The sequence below is a fragment of the Ornithorhynchus anatinus genome, chromosome 6, assembly GCF_004115215.2.
Source record: "Ornithorhynchus anatinus isolate Pmale09 chromosome 6, mOrnAna1.pri.v4, whole genome shotgun sequence".
Taxonomy (NCBI): Eukaryota; Metazoa; Chordata; class Mammalia; order Monotremata; family Ornithorhynchidae; genus Ornithorhynchus; species Ornithorhynchus anatinus.
The window spans coordinates 50389916-50411613 of record NC_041733.1 but is presented as its reverse complement, the minus strand read 5'-3'; the positions used below and the strand labels follow the sequence as shown (position 1 = coordinate 50411613).

Below are 21698 nucleotides of genomic sequence, written 5' to 3'. Positions count from 1 at the left end.
ACGACGGCGGGCCCGATCCTCACCCTCGAGGAGCTTCCGAAGTCGAGGGTAGGAGGGGACGGACACTCAGGTAAGTTACAGATGGGTAGAAGTAACGGAGTGTTCCGGCGTGGTCGTCTTTGTTCTAGAAGGGTGCCCTTGACTGAGCACCTAGTTGAGGTGGAAATACCCAGATGGTAGGAGGAGAGGAAAGAGGGAGGGTAGAGGAGTCACTCCGCTTCTCTGGGCCTCAGTTACCTTATCTATAAAATGGGCACTCGGTACCTCTTTTCCCCTCCTCTTAGACCATGAGCCCCTCGTGGGACAGGGACGGCGTCTGACCCGACTCATTTACCAACCCCGACGCTTAACACAGTGGTTGGCACCTAGTAAGCCCTTTATCAGTACCATGATTATTATTACCAACTCTACCCAACTCTTCCAAGCGCTTAGTATGGGGCTCCGAACACAGGACTCGCTCAGTCAATACCATCGATTAACTGTAAGGTCGCTACGGGCAGGGAACACATCTGCTAACTCTCTTGAATTGTACTCTCCCATGCACCAGAAGGAACACGGCCTAGTGACCAGACCCCGGACTTGGAAGTCAGAGGACATGGATTCTAATCCCCGTCTGCCGCTTGTCAGCTGTGTGACCTCGGGCAAGTCACTCAGCTTCTCTGTGTCCCAGTGACCTCATTGAGAAAATGGGGATTAAGACTGTGAACCCCACGTGGGACAGGGACTGTGTCCCACCTGATTACCTTGTATCTACCTCAGCGTTTAGAATCGTGCTTGGCACGTAGTAAACACTTAACTACCATACTTATTATTATTACAGGGCTGTGCACCTAGTAAGCGCTCCATAAATATCACTCATTAATTGACTGTTTAGAATGCAACCTTAATTCGAGCCTTCTTAAGCACTTCCTACTTGCCAACACTGTACAAATTGCTTGGATAGATACAAGATCATTACAGAGGGGGCCGGGTTCTGTTCCTAGAAAGATAATCAGCTGGGACACGGAATGTTCTCATTATATAATCTCTCAGCCGGCTCCGAATTCCACATCAGCCTTTTCATTCACCCCCAGCTCCTCAAACCCGTGGGCCCGAGGCTCTTCGGCAGCCAACTGTCATTCCATTCGCCAGTGGAAGAGAACCAGACTTCTGTTCCTTAATGCTGACATATTCAGCCCGAGGCTAGTTGTTCCCCTGCAGACTCCTCCCTGTAACTTAAAGACAACTCACTTGGTCTGGGTTTGCCTTGCCAATCTTCCAGGCCGTTCCCAAGATTTTCTTTCCCGACTCATTGGTGTTTCATCTCGGTCCCGAATCCGATTAGGATGAGTGACTCCTTGGCGCTCAACCACCAGCCCGTCAACCTTCTAACGGGCACTTTTATTTGCGGCATAAGAAGTGACTCCTGAGTGAAGGGGAAAATCCTGACAGGTTTGCAAGACGGGAACTTCGTCCCTGACATTTTCCACAGTGAGAGGCCGGAGCATGTTTTTATTCCATAAAAGTACGCCGTATGAGGACACTCGGTCTCTGATGGGAGGGCATATGGCACCTCAAATCCCCCAAGAGCTACAGCTTCGCTGCTGGGAAGATCAGAGTAGGGCAGGAACACCGACTGAGATTCAATCAAACGGACTGACGGACCTTGCGGGAGAAAGAGGCTTCAATTATTGTGTACTTGCCAAGTGACAGGTCATACTTATGAATTTATTTACGCCTTCCTTAGCACTCATTTATCCAGGGCTGCTTGTTTAACTGTGGGAACTCTCTAGCTGTTTGTTAGAGCGGAAGCTCCTGGCGGGCAGAGAACACGTCACTTTGTTAACCCGTATTTGCCAAGCTCCTATTTGATTGCAATGCACCAAATGGGCACTCAGATATTACTACTAAATATCGGGCACCACAACCATTACAAAAGCCACCATCACCCCCACTCCTATTCCTATTAATGTTGTTCCGAGGGTCGAAGCTATTTTCTGACCCCGGACCTCTTCTCCACAACGATACGTCGTCCGGCTTCAACTGGACAACAGCTGAAGAACATCTTAATTGTGTCAATATTTGCGTCCAGGAAGATTTTTTCCCCACATTAAACGTTCTAGGTCATTGGGTGAAGATGATCAAATTTGGTTCCGCAGGGCGATTTAAGGCAACTCGCGGAACACAACTCACATAAATAAAACCCGTTACCCGCCACATTTCTCCATTCCTAATAACCTCCTCCATTTCCTTGCGCCGTAAGACATCTCAAGTAATTATTGGTCACACAATAAGTCTCATTCGTAATCAAGGTTTGCCTGAAACGTATCATAGGATTTACATTGAGGGAATAATTAACTTTTTATGACAAATTTACATTATATGACTTCGGATAAATGTTTGAAGTAATTAAATTAAAACACCCTGAATGAGTTGAGGAGTAGTTCTATAGAGGGATTCTTCTGAATTTTAATTGGAATCAAGAAGTCGGTAGAGCTTATTGATTGGAAATCAGTTTCATCTACATGGTCATTGATCCCGCCTTTTGAGAGCCAAAAGCATAAGTGATCTATTATTAGACCCATGTACAGGTATTGGATCTGGCCAAGGAAGAAGAAGGGGTGGCGTTTTCATTGCAAACTCACCCGCACAGGTGTAACCCGATCACGTGGTCTGAGCATGACGGGAGGGGCGCTTACCCCATCACCGGGGACCGCTCCTGTCGACGGATTCTGGGCCATTTCTCTGCCTCTTGCATGGACGATCAAGAGCGGGAGGAAAGATGAGCCCTCCGATTGCGGAATTTCTCTAGTGCTCACTATGGGCCAAGCACTGTGCTAAGGGCGGGTGGAGAAACCGGGGAACAAGACAGGACCGAGTCCCTGTCTCACACGCCCCTCCCGATGCACAGAAGGGGAAGCAGAGGCCCAGAGAGGTCAATCAACTAGCCCAAAGCCACCAAGAAGGCCAGAGACAGACATGGGATTAGAACTCACAGCTCCTGCCTCCCGGTCCCCTGCCCTAACCCCTCCTCTGCCGACACCCAGATCTCTCCTCGAGGGTTCTTTCGTGGATCCACGCCAGCTCGAGCCTCAACCAGTCTCTTCTCAGCTCTGAGGGAAGATGGGAGGACTTCCGGAACCCTGGAAGCATTTTGGCTTGCTAAGGCCAAGAGGCATCGATCAACAACTTGCTTATTATTAATAATAATAATAATGATTAGAAGAACCATGATTGCAGTTGGTGCGAGGAACTGTACTAAGTGTTGGGTCAGATACCCGATAATCAGGTCTCACCTGGGGCTAACAGTATAAGCAGGAGGGAGAACAGGCTTGATCCCCATTTTTCAGACGAGGGAACCGAGGAACAGTGAAGCTAAATGACTTGACCAAGGTCATGCAGTGGATAAAGTGGGGAGGCAGGATTAGAACTCAGGTCATCTACCTCCCAGAGCTGTGCCCTTTTAACTAAGCTACACTGTTGGCTTGTCCCCAGCGCATTTGCTTCTAGTATAGCTATAGTTCCCACACTTGACCTTTGGCTGCTTATATTAGCAGTAATCATTTAATCCATGATATTTATTGAACACTTACGGTGTGCAGAGCACATCAGTAGACGCTTGGAAGACTGCAATCCAACAGAGTTGGTAATTTAGCATCTGTTCATTTCCTAGCCACACTTGCATTTTTTCAATCAATACGTCAGCTTCTCGTACGGCCGAAATCCGGCTCCAGGAGTCTGTGCAAAAGAAACGGGTTTCTGGGCGTCCTAAAATTAGATTAAATGTAGAATAGTAATACATTCATACAATGTACGGAGTAGTGAACTAAATGCTGAGAATGAGGCACGTTTTTTGTGCCACCAGAGTCTCACAGTCTAAGACTACAGCGAGGAAGGTATTGGTCATAGGCATCATTTTACCAACAACAATAGCGAAAGAAGGTTTAGAGCCGGAAAGGTCTGCTGTTCAAGGGCTCAGGGTGCAGCCCCTCAGGTCACCAAGGGTCTGGTCCCACTTGTCTGCTGTGCGCCCTCGGGCGAGTCACTTAACTGCTCTGTGCCTCTGTTGCCTCATCTGTAAAATGGGAATTAAGACTGTGAGCCCCATGTGGGACAACCTGATTACCTTCTATCTATCCCAGTGTTTAGAACGGTGCTTGGCACATAGTAAGCGCTTAACAAATACCATGATGATAATTATTATTAACCAAAAGCTTCCAACCTGCTCAAATTAGCTGCTCAAACACCTATGTCCCCAGACACGAGATATTTTGCAAATTAGGGCAGGGGTTGGGAGGCCCCATGGGGTATAGTGGCAAGACCAGGGCATCGCTGAAATAGTGATGTCGGACCCCGACTCACACAGACCCCAGGGACGGAATACGCCATTTGGAAGTGAGAACCAAATTTTTCCACCTTTTTTCTACCTTATAAAGCACTGCAGTTTTCCACATATTAGGGCCTTTCTGCCACACAGCTCAGGGATGGCCTCCCAACACATCAATCAGTGGTATTTACTGAGCAGTGCAGAACACTGTACTAAGCGCTGGGGAGAGTACAATCATTACCCTATTTATTTGTTAATGAAATGTACATCGCCTTGATTCTATTTATTTGCTATTGTTTTAATGAGATGTTCATCCCCTTGATTCTATTTACTGCTATTGTTCTCGTCTGTCCGTCTCCGCCGATGAGACCGTAAGCCCGTCAAAGGGCAGGGATTGTCTCTTTCTATTGCCGATTTGTACATTCCAAGCGCTTAGTTCAGTGCTCTGCACGTAGTAAGAGCTCAATAAATACTACTGAATGAATGAATATAATACAACAGAATTTGCAGTCACGTCCCATGCCCATAATGAGCTTACAGTCTAGAGGGGAAGACAGACATTCATCTGAATAAATAATTTAATAATATACGATTTAAAGATATTTACATAAATGCTGTGGGTTCGGGTCAAATATCCAGTGTCCAAAGGCCACAGATCCAAGTGCAGAGATGAGGCAGAAGGGAGAGTGAGCGGAGGGAGGAAAAGAGGGTTTTTTCGGGGAAGGCCTCTTGGAGTGTAGACAGACACCCCCCTCTAGGACTCACTGCCTGTTTCACTGGTGACTCAAAAAGGTCCAGCAGCCTCACAGGGGAGGACTCTGCCGCCTCCAGGACCGCAGTCTGGAAATTGAGCCCAAAATGCACAAACCCTCCATAAATATCCAACTTTTCATTCCTCGGTGACACTAGATAGGCTCACCAACTTTGCCATTCAGAGCTGGCCAATAGAAAATATCAAGTCAAGATTTCTACCTATACTGAGATCACGACATTTTCAATGATCTGAAAATCAAAGGAGTTCAACTGACTTTCAGAATACTACAGTAATCCATAAAGCCTTTGGAAAGCTTTAATACAAATTTAGTTACTCCATGGGTGGCTGCATAATTACCACCTCAATTTTTATTTTACTGAAATGACACCAGAAGGCTTAACTCTAATAAGGAACATCCCATTTTTCTTCTTCTCTGGTACTTTCACCCATTTTGTTTTTTAAGAACTTGAATTTAAGAGGATGAGTTAGCAAAATAGGCCATTTTCATTTGAGAAAATAAACTGAATTTCAAGCAACTTTAATTCCTCCCTTCCAAAAAACTCCCCTGAACCTCAAAGCCAAATTAAGTTCCGTAAAATGTTAAACAATAAAATGACCATTTTCAATCCGCTTCCTTCACTGACCGTAGACCGCACAAATCCTACGGTCGTTTCACACGTAAGAACGTGTACGACGGCGGATTTTGTTTATTCCTCTAAGCACGCGACCACAGGCACGGGAAGTTCCTGCCAGCGATGGGGAAGCGTCTGGGTTCTGAGATTCGATGGACCACGTGCCACCCTTACATACAAACGTAGGAATCTTGACTCCTCGGATACGGAGTCATTTTTTTCTTGTCCTTTGCATTCTAAGATGACATGACCGATATCCCTAGGTGAGAACTGTAGCTAGAGAATCCATCCAGAAATACTGAGCACTTAATGTGTGCGCAACGCTGTACTAAGCACTTGGGAGAGGACAATACAGCAGCGTTGCAAGACCTATTCCCTGTCCACAACGGATATGGACCTAAGTGCCGTGGGGCTGAGGGAAGGGTGAATAAAGGGTGAAAATCCAAGCAGAAGGTCAACGCAGAAGGGAGTGGGAAAAGAGGAAAAGACGATAGGCGCTAAGAGCTGACGAGAATCAACTCTCGTGGAGTAGCGACGAGTCCCCTTGGATTGGCTAAGAGTCACAGTGGGTGCGTGGAGGAATGGGGGAGACTCAAAGTTACACTGTTGAGATAGGAGAGAGTTTTTCTGGTGTCGCTGTGGAATGAGTTGAGGGGCATCACCCTGGCTCCTACAGAGGAATCCTGAGCACATCTCCCCGCCCCTAAAAACCCCCAGTGGTTGCTCATCTATCCATTCATCACGTAGAAATCATCCGCCTTCACCTTTAGAGCGTGCGATCAACTCTACTTGACCTCACTCCTCTACTCCTACAACCTGGCCCTCTTACTTTGTTCTTCACTGCCAACCTACAGTGTCTTGCTCTTGTCTTCCTCACAATCGACTAATCCGTCAATCCCTCCCTGGAACTCCCTCTCCCTTTATATCCGATAGACTACCACACTCCCCATCTTTAAAGCCCTGCTAAACTCATATCTCTTCCAAAGAGTCTTCCCCGGCCAGTCTCTCACTTCCCCGCTCTATTCTCCCACCTACTTACGCACTTTAATTCCACCCTTTGCTGCTCATTCTATCTCCTTCCTCACAGCACATACACGCATATCCTTACACTCTGCTGCTCCTACTCTTATTTATTTTCACGTCTCTCTCCTGTACCAGATTTTACACCGCTGGAAGGCAGGCATCATGTCTACCAACTCAACCACTGAAAAAACTGTGGCCTCGTGGAAAGAGCACAGGTCTTGGAGTCAGAGGAGCTGGGTTCTAAGCCTGTCTCCGCCACTTACCTGCTGCGTGACCTTGGCAAGTCACTTCATTTCTCTGTGCGTCAATTCCCTCATCTGTAAAACTGGGATTCGATACCTGTTCTCCCACCTGCTTATGCCTTGAGACCCGTCTGGAAGAGGGATTGATGCTATCTCTTCTCGTGCTTAGCATAGTGCTTGCTTAGTGCACAGTACACATTTAGCCAATACCCTTACTAGACTTACCCAAGAGCTTAGTACAGTGCTCTGCACACACTAAGCACTCAGTAAAGGCCGCTGATCTATGGAGAAATGTCCATCCCGGCAATGGCTAGCTGTCAGTCATCACTGCTGAAGCCCAATTCAGCCAACACCCGGTCACGGGCATTATTCATTTGCCCCGCTCCCTTTCCTCCAGGTATCACCCAGCTCCTGCAACTTATCAGACAACTGATACCCTCAAAGAGAACCACTGATCATACACATTTGATCATTTTAGGATTAGAACCACATGCTTTCGGTAGAAATCTACCCAAAGGAGAGTGTATGTGCGTTTGCGTGTGTGTGCATCTGTCCCCCCTCCCCGGACTAACCTATCCGCCTGCAGCGAAAACCTTGGCCAGAAATCCACAGCCGACCCAAGGCCGAGGGAAAACGAAATGGAACTAGCAAATGAGCTGTTGCTTCTTGATGACTTCTGTCCACTCCCCGCCAGCGGAAACCCCATCCCAGTGGTTGAGGGATACAGGGGATCAGGAACAGATGGCGGCAGGCCCATTCAACCGGCAGATCTCAGACCTGTCAAGGCTGAGGGTTTCAATCAGGAGCCTGACACTTCCCCACCCTCCTTGCCCGACCGGGCCTTCGATAAATAACATCCTTTCTCGGGGATAGTTTCAGGTTCACGTTTCTCCCGTGACATATAGAAAGGTTGTATTTCACCTTCTAGCACACGTTCTCTTCCCACGCCTTAGAAAGGAAATCAAAAGCCCTTTATTAAATGATCTACATGCCATGAAAACGGTCCATTCAAAAGAGAAGTGATATATGAATAAGACGGCATTTTACAGCACCTGGAAGACATTTTTATCCGAGGATTTCAAAGTGTTTTATGAGTATGACAATATTATTCCTAGCTCTATCCCTTAGCACCGAGCACGAGCGACTTAGGCGGCTTTGACTCTGACCGGGAGTTGGACCAAAACCTGCTTTGTTCCTGCTTGCCGGAAGCATCTTCCTCTGCTGAGATGCTCATTTTGCCTCAGGGTCTCGAGAATTTGCTGGGATTAATTTTCGCCCACGGTACCCGAGCAAAAAGATCGCTTGCATGAGGAATTTTGGATAGTCCATTGGGCCCGAAGTTCTCATTGTTTTATGAGGAGTGGAAAATTTCGGGGGTGGGGGGCGGGTAGCGGGGAGAGGAGGATGATGGGCTACAGTGGTTACCATCAACCCCAAAAGCTCTAATCCCTTCCCTCTCTCTCGCAAAAGGGCCATTAATAAACAGTCTTTCTGATAGGCATTAGCCCTTTAGAACACCCAGAGGGATGTTATTGTTAATATTAGTATTATCATCAACTACTGCTAATATTACTATCAATGATGGTACTTGTTAGACACGATGTGCCAAGCTATGTGCTAAGCATTGGAGTAGATACAAGCCACTGAAGGCAGGGATTCGGTTTACCAGCTTTATCATATTGAACTCTCCCAAGCTGATAGTACAGTGCTCTGCTTACAGTAAGTGCTCAAGAAATATGATTGACCGGTTAGCTCAGACTTAGTTCCTGCTCCCTCATTCATTCATTCATTCGTGTTTATTGAGCGCTTACTATGTGCAGAGCACTGTACTAAGCGCTTGGAACAGACAAGTCGGCAACAGATAGAGACGGTCCCTGCCCTTTGACGGGCTCACGGTCTAATCGGGGGTGACCGGCAGACGAGAACAATGGCAATACATAGAGTCAAGGGGAAGAACATCTCATAAAAACAATGGTAACTAAATAGAATCAGGGTGATGTACATCTCATGAAACAAAATAAACAAAATGAATAGGGTGATAGAGATATATACAGTTGAGCGGACGAGTACAGTGCTGAGGGGGGTGGGACAGAAGGGGGAAAGGGAGGAGAAGAGGGTTTAGCTGCGGAGAGGTGGGGGGGGTAGAGGGAGCAGAGGGAAAGAGGGGGGAGCTCAGTCTGGGAAGGCCTCTTGGAGGAGGTGAGCTTTAAGTAGGGATTTGAAGAGGGGAAGAGAATACCGTCTGAGAGAGAGGAACGACATGCATTTCAGCCCCAGTTTACAGGTGGGAAAACTGAGGCACGGATAATACAAGTCACTGGCCCAACTGCACCCAGCGGGCAAGTGGCGGAGCCGGGATTAGAGCCCGATCTCCAGTTGGCCTCAGTCGATCCTCAAGCTGCGACTCTGTCACGGCCGATGCGCTCGTGTGGCTGAAGCAGTAATGAGAAGGCCGGCAGCCAATACGCACCTTCTTTTACCTCGGTCTGGGTCTTGAGAGATCCATCTCGTGAGCCGGGTAGTTTTCCCAACTGAGCTGTCTACCCATCCGTCGACCGATTAATGGTATTTACTGAGCACTGACTGGGTGCCGAATACTCAACTAAGCACTCTGGAGTTGGCGGACGTGATCCCCACCTGCAAGGAGCTTCCAAGGTGGGGAAGACTGACAGTGAAATAGATGAGGGGTACGGGAAAAGGAGAGTATGAGAATATTATCCTGCTCTCTCGGGGGATGCCACACTATATCATTGAGGTTCCAACCTGGTCAAAAAAAAAAAAGAAAGCGAGGTATACGGCGGAGAGGGAGAGGCGGAGGGAAGGCGCGCACACACGCACAATCAGGTTTAAAAGCTGCAGCCGCTGACCCAAAACGCCACAGCACAGATCCTCCGCTCTTCGGGATTAGATGTGGGGCAGAGGGATCAAGGGGTTGCAAATGAGAAGGTCGTGCTGACTGGGGAGTGTTGAGAAGGCGGCCAGAGCCTTTCCGGAATTAAGGGATTCGGCAGAAATACCCTAGCCGGGAAAACGGTCCTATTTCGTGGCCCAGCCCCATCAGGGCCGGAGCAACCGTTAGAGGCCAACGAGCAAGCAAACGTGGCCTCCCGGAAGAGCTCCGCGATGATTCCGGGAGGGGAGAACGGGATGGGGCTGTTCCCCGAGGGCCGAGGGGGTCTTGGTCATCCCTGCATTCCCCCTCTGGGTGCATCCACCTCGTCGGATGCTGCCGTCCGGGCTGCCGATGACACGGTCCCAAGAAGCGGTCAGACCCCGAAGGGCGAAGGCGGGACTAGACCTCATGTCCCCACTCCACCTCTGGGCTAATCAACCGATCCATCCTATTTGCTGAACACTTACTGGGCACCGGGCACCCTACTGAGCTACTGGGAGATTACGACATAGAACTGGGAGGCACGTTCCCTGCCCGAAACGAGCTTCCAATCTAGAGGTAATAATGTTGGTATTTGTTAAGCGCTTACTATGTGCCGAGCACTGTTCTAAGCGCTGGGGTAGACACAGGAGAATCAGGATGTCCCACGTGGGGCTCACAGTCTTAATCCCCATTTTACAGATGAGGGAACTGAGGCACAGAGAAGTTAAGTGACTTGCCCACAGTCACACAGCTGACAAGTGGCCGAGCTGGGATTCGAACTCATGAGCCCTGACTCCAAAGCCCGTGCTCTTGCCACTGCGCCACGGTAGAGACAGACGGACGTTAATATAAATAATGGAGTTACGAATACGGACGTAAGTGTTGCGTGCCTGACGGGCGGGCAAAGGGTGGGCGAGGCAGGATGGGAGGTCGGCCGGAAACCACCGGGCCAGCCAGCCTGGGCTAGGAAACCCCTGGGCTACGAAACCACCATTTCCTGGCCCAGGGTTTTGAGGAAACGGATGCGTTCGGCTTCCTGTCTGGCTATGAGGGGGCGACCAGGCCTAGGGCGATGGCCCAGGGAGAGCGCTCACACACTTCACTTCCCCTCCACCTCTAATGGTAATAATAATGGTAATAATTGTGAGGTTTGTTAAACGCTTACTATGTGGCAAGTACTGTTCTAAGTGCAGGGGTAGATACAAATTAATCAGGTCAGACACAGTCTTTGCCCCACGCAGGGCTCACGCTCGTAATCCCCGCCTTACAGACGAGGTAACTGAGGCCCGGAGAACTGAAGTGACCTGACCAAGGTCACGCAGCGGAGCCAGGATTAGAACCCAGTTCCTTCCGACTCCCAGGCCCGTGCTCTATCCACTAACCCACGCCGCTTCTACCCCGGTAGCATCGCCCCCGTGCTCCTCATGTCCCGCCTCCCAAGGGAGCGTCTCCCCCAGGAAGACAGATCCTCCCGTATCATTTCAGCCAAGCCCCCTAAGGGCCGGAGTGCGAGGATCCATCTGCCATCGGTCTGTCTCTCCCTCCTTTTCCATGTCTCTGGTAGTTCCACCCGGGCAACACACTCGTTCTGCACCTCTTCCCAAAACGCAAGCTGTTTCACCTCACCAAGTGGCTAACGAGCAGAGACAGGGTGCATCAGGACCCGCTGTTTGTCGACACTCGCTTGGAGAAGGTGTCATTTACTGAGCGTCTACGGGATCCGATGCGCTGTGCTAAGCTCTTAGACATGAACAAACGGGGGCATGAGACCGCGTTCCCTTCCCACGAGGAGCTTGCGCCGTTTTAAAGCTATCTGGGAAAGTCGACACCGCCGACTGTAACTAGGCTGGATCAATCTATCGATCGTTAATGATTACTGCGTTCCCACTGTGTCCAATCGATCTGCACCGTATCTTCCTCGAGTTTAGTACGGTACTTGCCACATAGGAAGCATGGGAAGCAGCATGGCTCAGTGGAAAGAGCCTGGGCTTCGGAGTCAGAGGTCACGGGTTCGACTCCCGGCTCTGCCTCTCGTCAGCTGTGTGACTGTGGGCAGGTCACTTCACTTCTCTGTGCCTCAGTGACCTCATCTGTAAAATGGGGCTTAACTGTGAGCCTCACGTGGGACCACCTGATGACCCTGAATCTACCCCAGCGCTTAGAACGGGTGCTCTGCACATAGTAAGCGCTTAACAAATACCAACAATATTGTTATTATTTACCAAATACCACAGGTATACCCAAGACCAGGGATGAGGGAGGCTGAGAGTCGATCGGTGGCATCTCTTGACTGCTTTATAGTGTGCAGAGAACTGTACTGAGTACTTACTAAGCCAAGTCCAGTCCCAAAGCTGGGGGCGGGGGGGGAGGGGGTTATCCTGTGAAGGGGGTAACTGGGATTAGTAGAGATGACCCCTCCAACCCTCTACGTGCCTCGGGACAGGCCCGCCCTGGTGACCCCCAAGCACTTTCAGACGTCACTCACATTCTACAAACGCCAGGGGCCACTCACAAAGACAAAAACGGCCACAGGGCAAGAAAACCCATTGCTAAGGTAGAGAACGGCGACCTCTCTCCTGGTTGAGAGGGACCATAGCATCTACTAGGGGAATCAGCATAACGTAATGGATAGAGCAGGGGCTTGGGAGTCAGAAGGACCTGGATTCGAATCCCACTCGGCCACTTGTCTGCTATATGACCTCGGGCAAGTCACTTCACCTCTCTGGCCCTCAGTTCCCTCATCTATAAAGTGCGGATGACGATTCTTATTAATAATAATAATAATAATAATGTTCGTATTTGTTAAGCGCTTACTATGCGCAGAGCACTGTTCTAAGCGCTGGGGGAGATACAAGGTCGTCAGGTTGTCCCACGTGAGGGTCACAGTCTTCATCCCCATTTTACGGACGAGATAACGGAGGCCCAGAGCAGTGAAGTGACTTGCCCACAGTCCCACAGCTGACGCGTGCCAGTACCAGGATTCGAACCCGTGACCTCTGACTCCCAAGCCCGGGCTCTTTCCACTGAGCCAGGCTGCTTCTCTAATTACAGGGACTGTGTCCCACCCAATTTGCTTGTATCCCCACCAAGTGCTTCGTACAGTGTCTGGCACATAATACGCATTTAACTACCATCATCATCATGATTTTCTGTTTGGGAGGGAGGAGTAATCAGCACGTGGCAAAGTGACAATCAACTCGCTCCTTTCAAATGCAATGGGGGATTGAGTGCAGTGCAAGAAGCAGCGTGGCTCAGTGGAAAGAGCCCGGGCTTGGGAGTCAGAGGTCATGGGTTCTAATCCCGGCCCTGCCGCTTGCCAGCTGTGGGACTGTGGGCAAGTCACTTCACTGCTCTGGGCCTCCGTTATCTCGTCCGTAAAATGGGGATGAAGACTGTGACCCTCACGTGGGACAACCTGATGACCTTGTATCCCCCAGCGCTTAGAACAGTGCTTTGCACATAGTAAGCGCTTAACAAATACCACTATTATCATCTATGGTGTTTATTGAGCGCTTAGTGTTTGCAGAGCACCGCGCAAAGCTTTTGGATGCGTTTAATACAGTAATATTCATTCAATCATTTTTTTGAGCGCTTACTGTGTGCTGAGCCCTGTACTAAGTGCTTGGCAGAGTACAATACGACAATAAACAGACACATTCCCTGTTCAAAATGAGCTTACAGTTTAGAGGGGGGTAGACCGACACCACTACAGATAAATAAGATTACAGCAACTTACATAAGCGCCGTGGGGCTGGGAAGGGAAAAGAGCGAAAGAAACAAGTCAGGGCGATGCAGAAGGGAGCGGGACATGAGGAAAGGAACGGCAAATAAGGATAATAATAACAACGATCGCGGCATTTGTGAAACACTTAACTATAGTCCAAGCACTACGCTTGGACTAGGGGATAATTAGGTCCCACTTGGAGCTCCAAGAGTAGGAGGGAGAACACGTATTGAATCCCCACTTTGCAGATGAGGAAACTGAGGCACCGAGAAGTGGCCAGGGCGAGATCACGAAGCAGGTAAGTGGCAGAGGCGGAAATAGAACTCAGGTCCTCGGACTCCCGAGCCTGAACTCTTTCCACTAGGCCAAGCTGCTTCCCAGGTCGGTTGATATGTTCCTTCTCCATGGCAAGCTTAGAGTCTAGAGGAAGAGCTTAGTGCCTAGGAGGAGACGGGTATTAATATAAATTATAGATATATATAAAAATGCTGTGATGATAATGACAGTGCTATTTCTTGAGCACTTAATAGGTCAGGCACTGTTCTAAGTTACTGGGTGGATCCAGGATCATCAGGTTGGACACAGTCCCTGTCCCACCAGGGGCTCATGATCTAAGTAGGAGGGAGTAGAATTAAACCCCCATTCTACAGGTGAGGAAACTAAGGCACAGAGAGGTGAAGTGACTCGGTCGAGGTCACACGGCGGACAAGCGACGGAGCTGGTATTTGAACTCAGGTCCTTTTGACTCCCAGGCCTGTGCTCTACCCACCAGGACGCACTGCTTCTACACTACGGGACTGAGGGGGGGGGGGTCGATATCAATTGCTCAAAACAGATTCAAGTACGAGCCGTAGTAGGGAGAGGGAATAGGGGAGATGAGGTTGGGCCAGAAAAGGCCACTTGGCTAAATGTGAATGGGGTAGCCTGGGGGAATATACATGCGTGAGCGTGGGTGAGGCATGTGCAAGTCCATGTGGGGACATACACCCATCAGGACACCCTGACCCAATTCCCCCCTCCACCCTTCGCCATCGTCACCCGAGATGGGGTTAACCGTCCGGTCCCTTTCTTTCCCTCCGGACCGCCCGCTCGCCGTGTAACTTTACGCCGACGTCTCCCAGTGGGAGCGGAAACTCACCCGATGGGGCACGTGCCGGGCAGACTAAGCCCAGCCGGGAACTCGAGCCCGGACCTCGGGCCGGAGGCCGCCGGGACCGCTCCGGCGGGGGATTGGTGTTAATCACAACAACCCCCGGGGCCCCCCGATGGTGGAGGTGGAGTAACCGCCCCGGCGGCTGAGACGCCAGGGCCGGGGACGTTTCCACCTCCCACCTTAGCTCTGCCACAAGCCTGCGGGTTAAAATAGGGCAAGTCATTTCATTTCTCAGGCCTTCGGTGTAAAATGCAGAGTAAGAGGGTGTGCCCTATGTCGGACAGGGACTGCGTCCAACCTGATTACCTTGTATCAACCCCAGTTCTTAAAATAGTGCTTGGTATATAGCGCTTAACAAATGCAATTATTATTACTGTTATTATTATTATTATTAAGAAGGGGGCCCGCAAGGAGGCCCACGGAGGGTATGCGACTTATCCCAGCTCACACGGTTGTTCAGGGGCAGAGATAGATGTAGAACCCTGTGGGTTTCACCACACTTGGGAAAAGCCCTCTGAGGTCTGGGCGGCATGATCGACAGATTTCCCCGCTTCCACCACCCTCCAGGCCCCGGGGGCATAATCTTACTTCAGTGATTTTGTTTCGGGGTCGTACACAGTTGTCTCCAGACAGAAATCTCCCAGGTCTAAGTGGAATGGGTCCTCCTGCAACTGAGGGCGATGGAAAATCATTCCATAACCTTCGTTAGAAGTACGCAATTGTTGGCCAGTTACGGAGGGCGCTCGGTGGTGTCCTGGAGACCGCCGCCACCGCGGGAGCAGCCCGAGGACCCTCTGAAGGCCCTGATCCCTCAGCAGAACTCATTTCCAAACAAAGGTGGAGTTCCCAAATTCTTAAACAAGGTACAATGCAGTCAGAAGGCTGGGCTCAATGTGGCCTAGTGGAGAGCACTGGTCTGGGTTCCAATCCCGCTCCACCACTTGTCTGCTGTGTGACCTGGGCAAATCACTTCACCTCTCCGTTCCTCTCAGTTCTCTCATCTGTAAAATGGGAACTGTGTCCGACCTAATTAGCTTACATCTACCCCAACTGTTAGTTCAGTGCCTGGCACATAGTAAATGCTGAAAAAATACCATAAAAACACCACCAAAATATCATGATTGATTTATCATCTGGACTGCCCAAGAGGTCAGCACTCCCTGTCCCTCTCAGCTGTGCAGTGAGTAATAGATATGGAGCACCTACCGTGTGCAGGGCACTGAACTAAGTGCAGGGAAACAGAACAGTGAGTAGTGAGGGGTCCCTAGAGTTAATAAAAACGATCCTTACCCACACGGACCTTACGATCTAACAGAGGAGACGAGGCTCTAAAATAAATTACAGCTAGGGGAAGGTAAATGAATTTAAAGACGTCCTCAAATGGTTTTGGTGGGGGAGAGGGAGAGGGTGTGCCCCCAAGTGATTAATAGGTGTGGATACAAAAGCACATGTGACACCTCTTCCCCCACCAACCCTCCCACCCCCAAACCTGGGGATCCTGGCATCGGGGCACACTCCCCAAAAGGGGGTCAGGCAGCTGGTCACACCTCCGATTTCTGTCTGCTGTTTACCGGGATGAAAATCCCGCCGGCCCGCCACTCCGTCCCCCTTATCACGCCTAGCATCTTGTAAGCGCTTAATACGTGTCAGATAATCCAATGTCGTTCCCGTCCGTAGGGAACGGCCGTGACACCCACAGAGAAGTCAAAACGATCGATTGCTCCGAGACCGACGACACGGTGCCCTTCGGAGGTGGTTAAGAGCCCAAGCCAAACACGAACCAAACGCCTCGTCGGTCCCACGTCCAACGCCCCCACTCCCTCCGACACCCGATATAGAAATAGCTTCTCCTACACCGTTTACTTACTCATTTTTTCATCAACTTCTTGTTGTTTCCATCTGTGTCTTCTTTGCCTCACGCTTACTGTATTTGCCTGCCCGATCTGCCAATTAACAACAAGTACATCAAAAGCAGAGACCATGGCAGCGGCAGTAATCATGGCATTTATTGAGCAGCCACAGAGTGCAGTACACTGCACTGAACACTCCTCTAGACTCTGCACCACAGCCTAGTGGACAGATGGTGGGCCTGGGAGTCAGAAGGACCTGGGTTCTAAACCCAGCTCCGCCAGTTCTCTGCTGTGGGACCACGGGCAAGTCGCTTCACTTCTCTGTGCCTCTGTTACCTCACCTGTAAAATGGGGATTAAGACAGCGAGCCCCATGTGGGACAGGGACTGTATCCAATCTTTCATCTACCCCAGCGGTTAGTACAGTGTCTAGCACGTAGCAAGCACTTCAATACCATTAAAAATAACGACAGAGAACTTGTCTACCAACTCTGCTGCGCTTTGATCTGCACCTTTTATTAACCCCTCCTTAAGCACCAAAGCACTTGTGTAAATATATGTTATTCATTAATGTTTTTCCCGCTCTAGACCGCAAGCTCAATGTAAGCAGGGAACCTGTCTACCACCTCTGTTGTAGTGGACTCCCCCAAGCCCTTAGGACGGTGCTCCGCACACTGTCAACACCCTGGATTGGAATCACTATCGAGGAAGCAAATGTAAATTCATTCATTCGACCATATTTATTGAGTGCTTATTGTGTGCGGAACACTGTACCAAGCATTATGGGAGAGCGCAATGTAACAATAAACAGACACATTTCCCGCCAACAACGAGCTTACCGTCTAGAGGGGGAGCAGACATGAATGTAAATCACAGATACGTATATAAGCGCTGTGGGGTTGGACGGGGGATGAATAAAAGGAGCAAGTGAAGACTTCGCAGAAGGGAAGAGCAAAGGAGGGCGTAGTCAGGGAAGGCCTCTTGGAAGAGGTGTGATTTCAATAAGGCTTTGAAGTGGGGGAGAGCAACTGTCCCTCAGATCTGAGGAGGGAGGGCGTTCCAGGCCAGAGGCAGGACGAGGGCAAGAGGTGGGTGGAGAGATGGGTGAGACGTATGTAAAGGTTGCGGGGGAAAGGACGGGTAAGTGCACCCCAGATGGTTCCAAATACTCTGGCAGGATGGACCTGTCCAGTGGCCACCTGTGGCTTCGCCGGCACACGTGAGCCACCGGGACGGGATGCCGCGCGGCCACCGCACGCAGCCTAAGACGGGCGGAACAAAACTCGGCAGAATGCAGGGTCCTCACGGGGGTGGCTGGCCCCAGTAGCACCGCAGTGACCTGAACACAAAGGAACATTGACTGAGCCCTTTCTGCACCCAGAGCGCTGGGGGGTGAGAGCTTAAAAGAGACGACCATAGCGCTAGGGAGACGCGATCCCTGTTTGGAAGGCGAATCGGGGAGGGGGCGTGAAGAAGAAACAGAAGACGGAAAGCGTAGGCCCACCGCTCCCATCCCAGCCGGCATTTCTGTGTTAAGGGTGTTTCCGCGGAGAAAATCTGAAAAAGCATCACAGGGCCAGCCCTGAGGGCGAGATTGATTTAGCCAGGTTGACTTCCGTACTGATGTTCTCGGATACGATTTCCGCCTCTCATCATCTTCTACCTCCCGGGGCCCTGGGGACCTCATCATTTTCTCTTTCCCTGGCTACCCGTCTCCATCTTTCTCTTTAATTTTATCCCTCGACTTAGGACTGCTTCCCAGCCCTCCTCCACTTCCCCATTCCCCCACATTTCCAAGCCTCCGTCTCTCTCTCTCTCTCTCTCTTCCCCTCCTCCCCCCGCTAGGCTCTGGGACCCATTTTCGCCCGGTGCCGTCCTCAACTTCTTGATTATTCAATCCATCAGACCGGCTGCTTTTCAGCTCCGGACTCGGCTCTTTCCTTCGTCGTCACGTATTCCGCTTGGCCTCCGCCAGGCCCTTCCCGTTCCCTTTCCTCCTAGCCTTTCCAGTTCATTCGTCAACATTAGGTTTACATCTCACTAGTCTGATTTTTCTCACTGGACAAATCGGCGCGGGCTAGAGATATTCTCCCCGGGTATTCCTAAGGGGGAGTCTAAAGCTTTGCTCCACCAGGACTCCACTCGCCATTATCCGACGGGTATCCGTGGAAGAGTAGGGTAGTTCTAGTCATGGTACTTACTGACTGCCTACTGTGTGAGATGCAGTTGACGAGTCCCAGAGAAGAATGGGACATGTTCTCTGCCCATAAATTGAGAAGCAGCGTGGCTCAGTGGAAGGAGCACGGGCTTGGGAGCCAGAGGTCATGGGTTCGAATCCCGGCTCTGCCCCTTGTCAGCTGTGTGACTGTGGGCAAGTCACTTCACTTCTCTGGGCCTCAGTTCCCTCATCTGTAAAATGGGGATTAAGCCCGTGAGCCTCACGTGGGACAACCTGATGACCCTGTATCTCCCCCAGCGCTTAGAAGAGTGCTGGGCACATAGTAAGCGCTTAACAAATACCAACATTATGATTATAAATTCCTTCCCCTCCAACAGCAGAGACATATCTAATGCTATCAAGGAGTTCGGCCTGATGGAAAGAGTGCGGGCCTGAGAGTCAGAGGACCTGGGTTCCAATCCCAGCTCTGCCACTTGTTTTCTGTGTGACCTTCGTCAAGTCACTCGGCTTCTCTGGGCCTCAGTTACCTCATCTGTAAAATGGGGATTAAACTGAGACTGTGAGCCCTGGGGAGACAGAGGATGTGTCTAACCTGATTAGCTTGTATTTTCTCTTGTGCTAAGCACAATGCTTGGAACATAGAAAGTGCTTAACAAGTACCATGATGGTTTCAGGCATTTATACATGCTTGGCTTCTAATCCCAGCTTTGTCACCTGTCTGTCTAATTTCCTTGAGCAACTCACTTAACTTCTCTGTGTCTTAGTTGTCTCACGTGTAATTTGGGAATTAAGACAAGGATTGATTGGGATAAGACTCATGTCCAAACCTTTAACGTATCCCAGTGCTTACTACGGTTAAGTGCAGAGTAAGCACCTAACAAATACCATAAAAAAAAGGGTCGGGAAGAGTCTTGGTGGCATCGATTGTTGAGTCGTTACACTAATATCAAGAATATTAATATTAACGGTATTTGTTATGAGCTTACTATGTGCCAGCCCTGTTCTAAGCGCTAGGGTAGGGGAGATGCTAGGGCAGGTTGTTTCAGGTGGGGCTCACGGTCTTCATCCCCATTTTACAGATGAGGTAACTGAGGCACAGAGAAGCAAAGTGGCTTTCCCAAGGTCACACAGCAGACAAGTGGGATTAAAACTCACATCCTCTGACTACCAGTCCCACACTCTGTCAAGCACTTGCTATGAGCCAAGCACAGTACTCAACGCTGTGATAGACACAAAGTTATCAGAGCCGACACAGTCCCTATCCTACTTGGGGCTCACAGGGAAGGAAGAACAGGTATTTAACTCCCTATTTTACAGAATAAGAAACTGAGGCCCAAACAGTTTAACAGACTCGCCCAAGGTCATCTTCAGTTTGTTGAATGATTCTACCTTGTGGAAAGCTCAGTGCTGCAATAGAAAAAAAAAATCCCCCAACTATTTGCCCTTCTTTCAGGCCTTCTTCAGAGAATTGCTTAAATACAGCAGGTGTTAAGCCAGGTACTTCTATTTTTGTTTAAGGTGATGTTGAGCATGAAAAATGATAGACAAGTACATTTTGAGTGTCGATGGGTCTCTTGTGATAAATGAAGAAGCCCTGCTCAGGGCCCATTCTTTATTTTTCCGGGCACAGAAATCCCCCGAGCAGAAATCTGAAGCACATAACAGCAAAAATGCTAAAATACCTGACCTCCAAGTTTTTCTGGTCAAAAACTGAACCTTTTAGAGATTCCGATTCCCTGGGGGTAGGGGAGAGCTGGGACCCGATTGGCTTAGACCATGATACCAGGGTTGCATAGGATGATCTGAGCACAGTGAGCGCTCAGTAAATACCTCTGAATGACAAAGGACAAGTCGGTTATGGATCCTCTCCTGAAGAAAAGAGACTTGTAGCTCTCTCCGCCTGCCTGTTCACAGCCTTTCTCCATCTGCATGTCAGCGACAGGAAGAGGCAAGCAGGGCTTTATTGATTAGCAAAGTAGAGCTACTTTTTCATTATTCCTTCATTACCAAGTCCTTCTTTCTGTCCCTTGTGATGGTAGTCTTTTACCAAAAAAAATCTCATCAGCAGAATGATTGATCATCTCCACACATTCTCAGAATCAGCGTGGCCTAGTGGAAAGAGCCTGGGCCTGGGAGTCGGAGGACTTGAGTTCTAATATCGTCTCCACCACTTGTCGCTGTGAGGGGAATTTACTTAACTTCTCTCTGCCTCAGTGCTCTCGTCTGTAAAGTAGGGATCCAATTCCTGTTCTCCTTCCCAGACCGTGATGTTCACATGGGACAGGGACAGCGTCCGACCTGATCAACTTGTATCTCCATCAACGCTCAGAACAGTATTTGACATAGTAAGCACTTCACAAATACTGCTATTACTATTATATTGAATTTAATGCTTGCAAAGGAGCAGGGAACGTCTCCTATGGTACAAAATGGCTGTTTTTTTGTGGAGGTAAGATCTTTATTTCACATCACGCAAGAGGGAAGAGAGAGCAAGAAAGGCTAGAGAGGGCAAAAATTGGGGAAAAGGAGAGGGAGGGAAAGAATGGGGAAGGGATAGGAAGAGAGAAGTAGGGAAGGATAAAGAGGGAGAGGAGAGAGAAAAAGAAGAAGAGAGGGAGAGGGATAGAGAATAAGAGGGGGAGGAGGGAAGATAAGAGAGTGCTAGGGAGAGGAATGGGGAGAACAAAGGAAAAAGATGGTAGGAGCGTGTGTGCATCCAAAAGAGACTTAACACATCAGGTTAAAGAGCTGCACGACCAAGTTAACGACCCAAAACTCCGCAGTCCAGATCGGACACTCTTCGAGACGAGCTGCGGGGCAGAGGGATCAAGAGGTTGAAAACGAGAAGGTCGTGCCGGCTCTCTGGAGTGTGGAAGAAGCCAATGGAGGCTTTCTGGAATGAAGGGGCGTGGCAGAAATATTGGAGCCCAAGCGAACGCTCTCTTACAGGGCCAGCCCACC

The 21698-nt window shown here is 49.7% G+C and overlaps 1 protein-coding gene across 1 annotated transcript; it reads right to left on the bottom strand.

Moving 5' to 3' along the window:
- Positions 1-862: 862 nt before the first annotated feature.
- LOC114812935 lies at positions 863-16646 on the bottom strand. Its single transcript, XM_029067965.2, has 4 exons — positions 16577-16646; positions 3573-3747; positions 2218-2297; positions 863-1644 (listed from the first exon to the last, which is right to left on the bottom strand). The coding sequence occupies exons 1-4, from the start codon at positions 16578-16580 to the stop codon at positions 1289-1291; spliced, it is 615 nt and encodes a 204-aa protein (XP_028923798.2). The 5' UTR covers positions 16581-16646; the 3' UTR covers positions 863-1288.
- Between the last annotated feature and the right edge of the window lie 5052 nt (positions 16647-21698).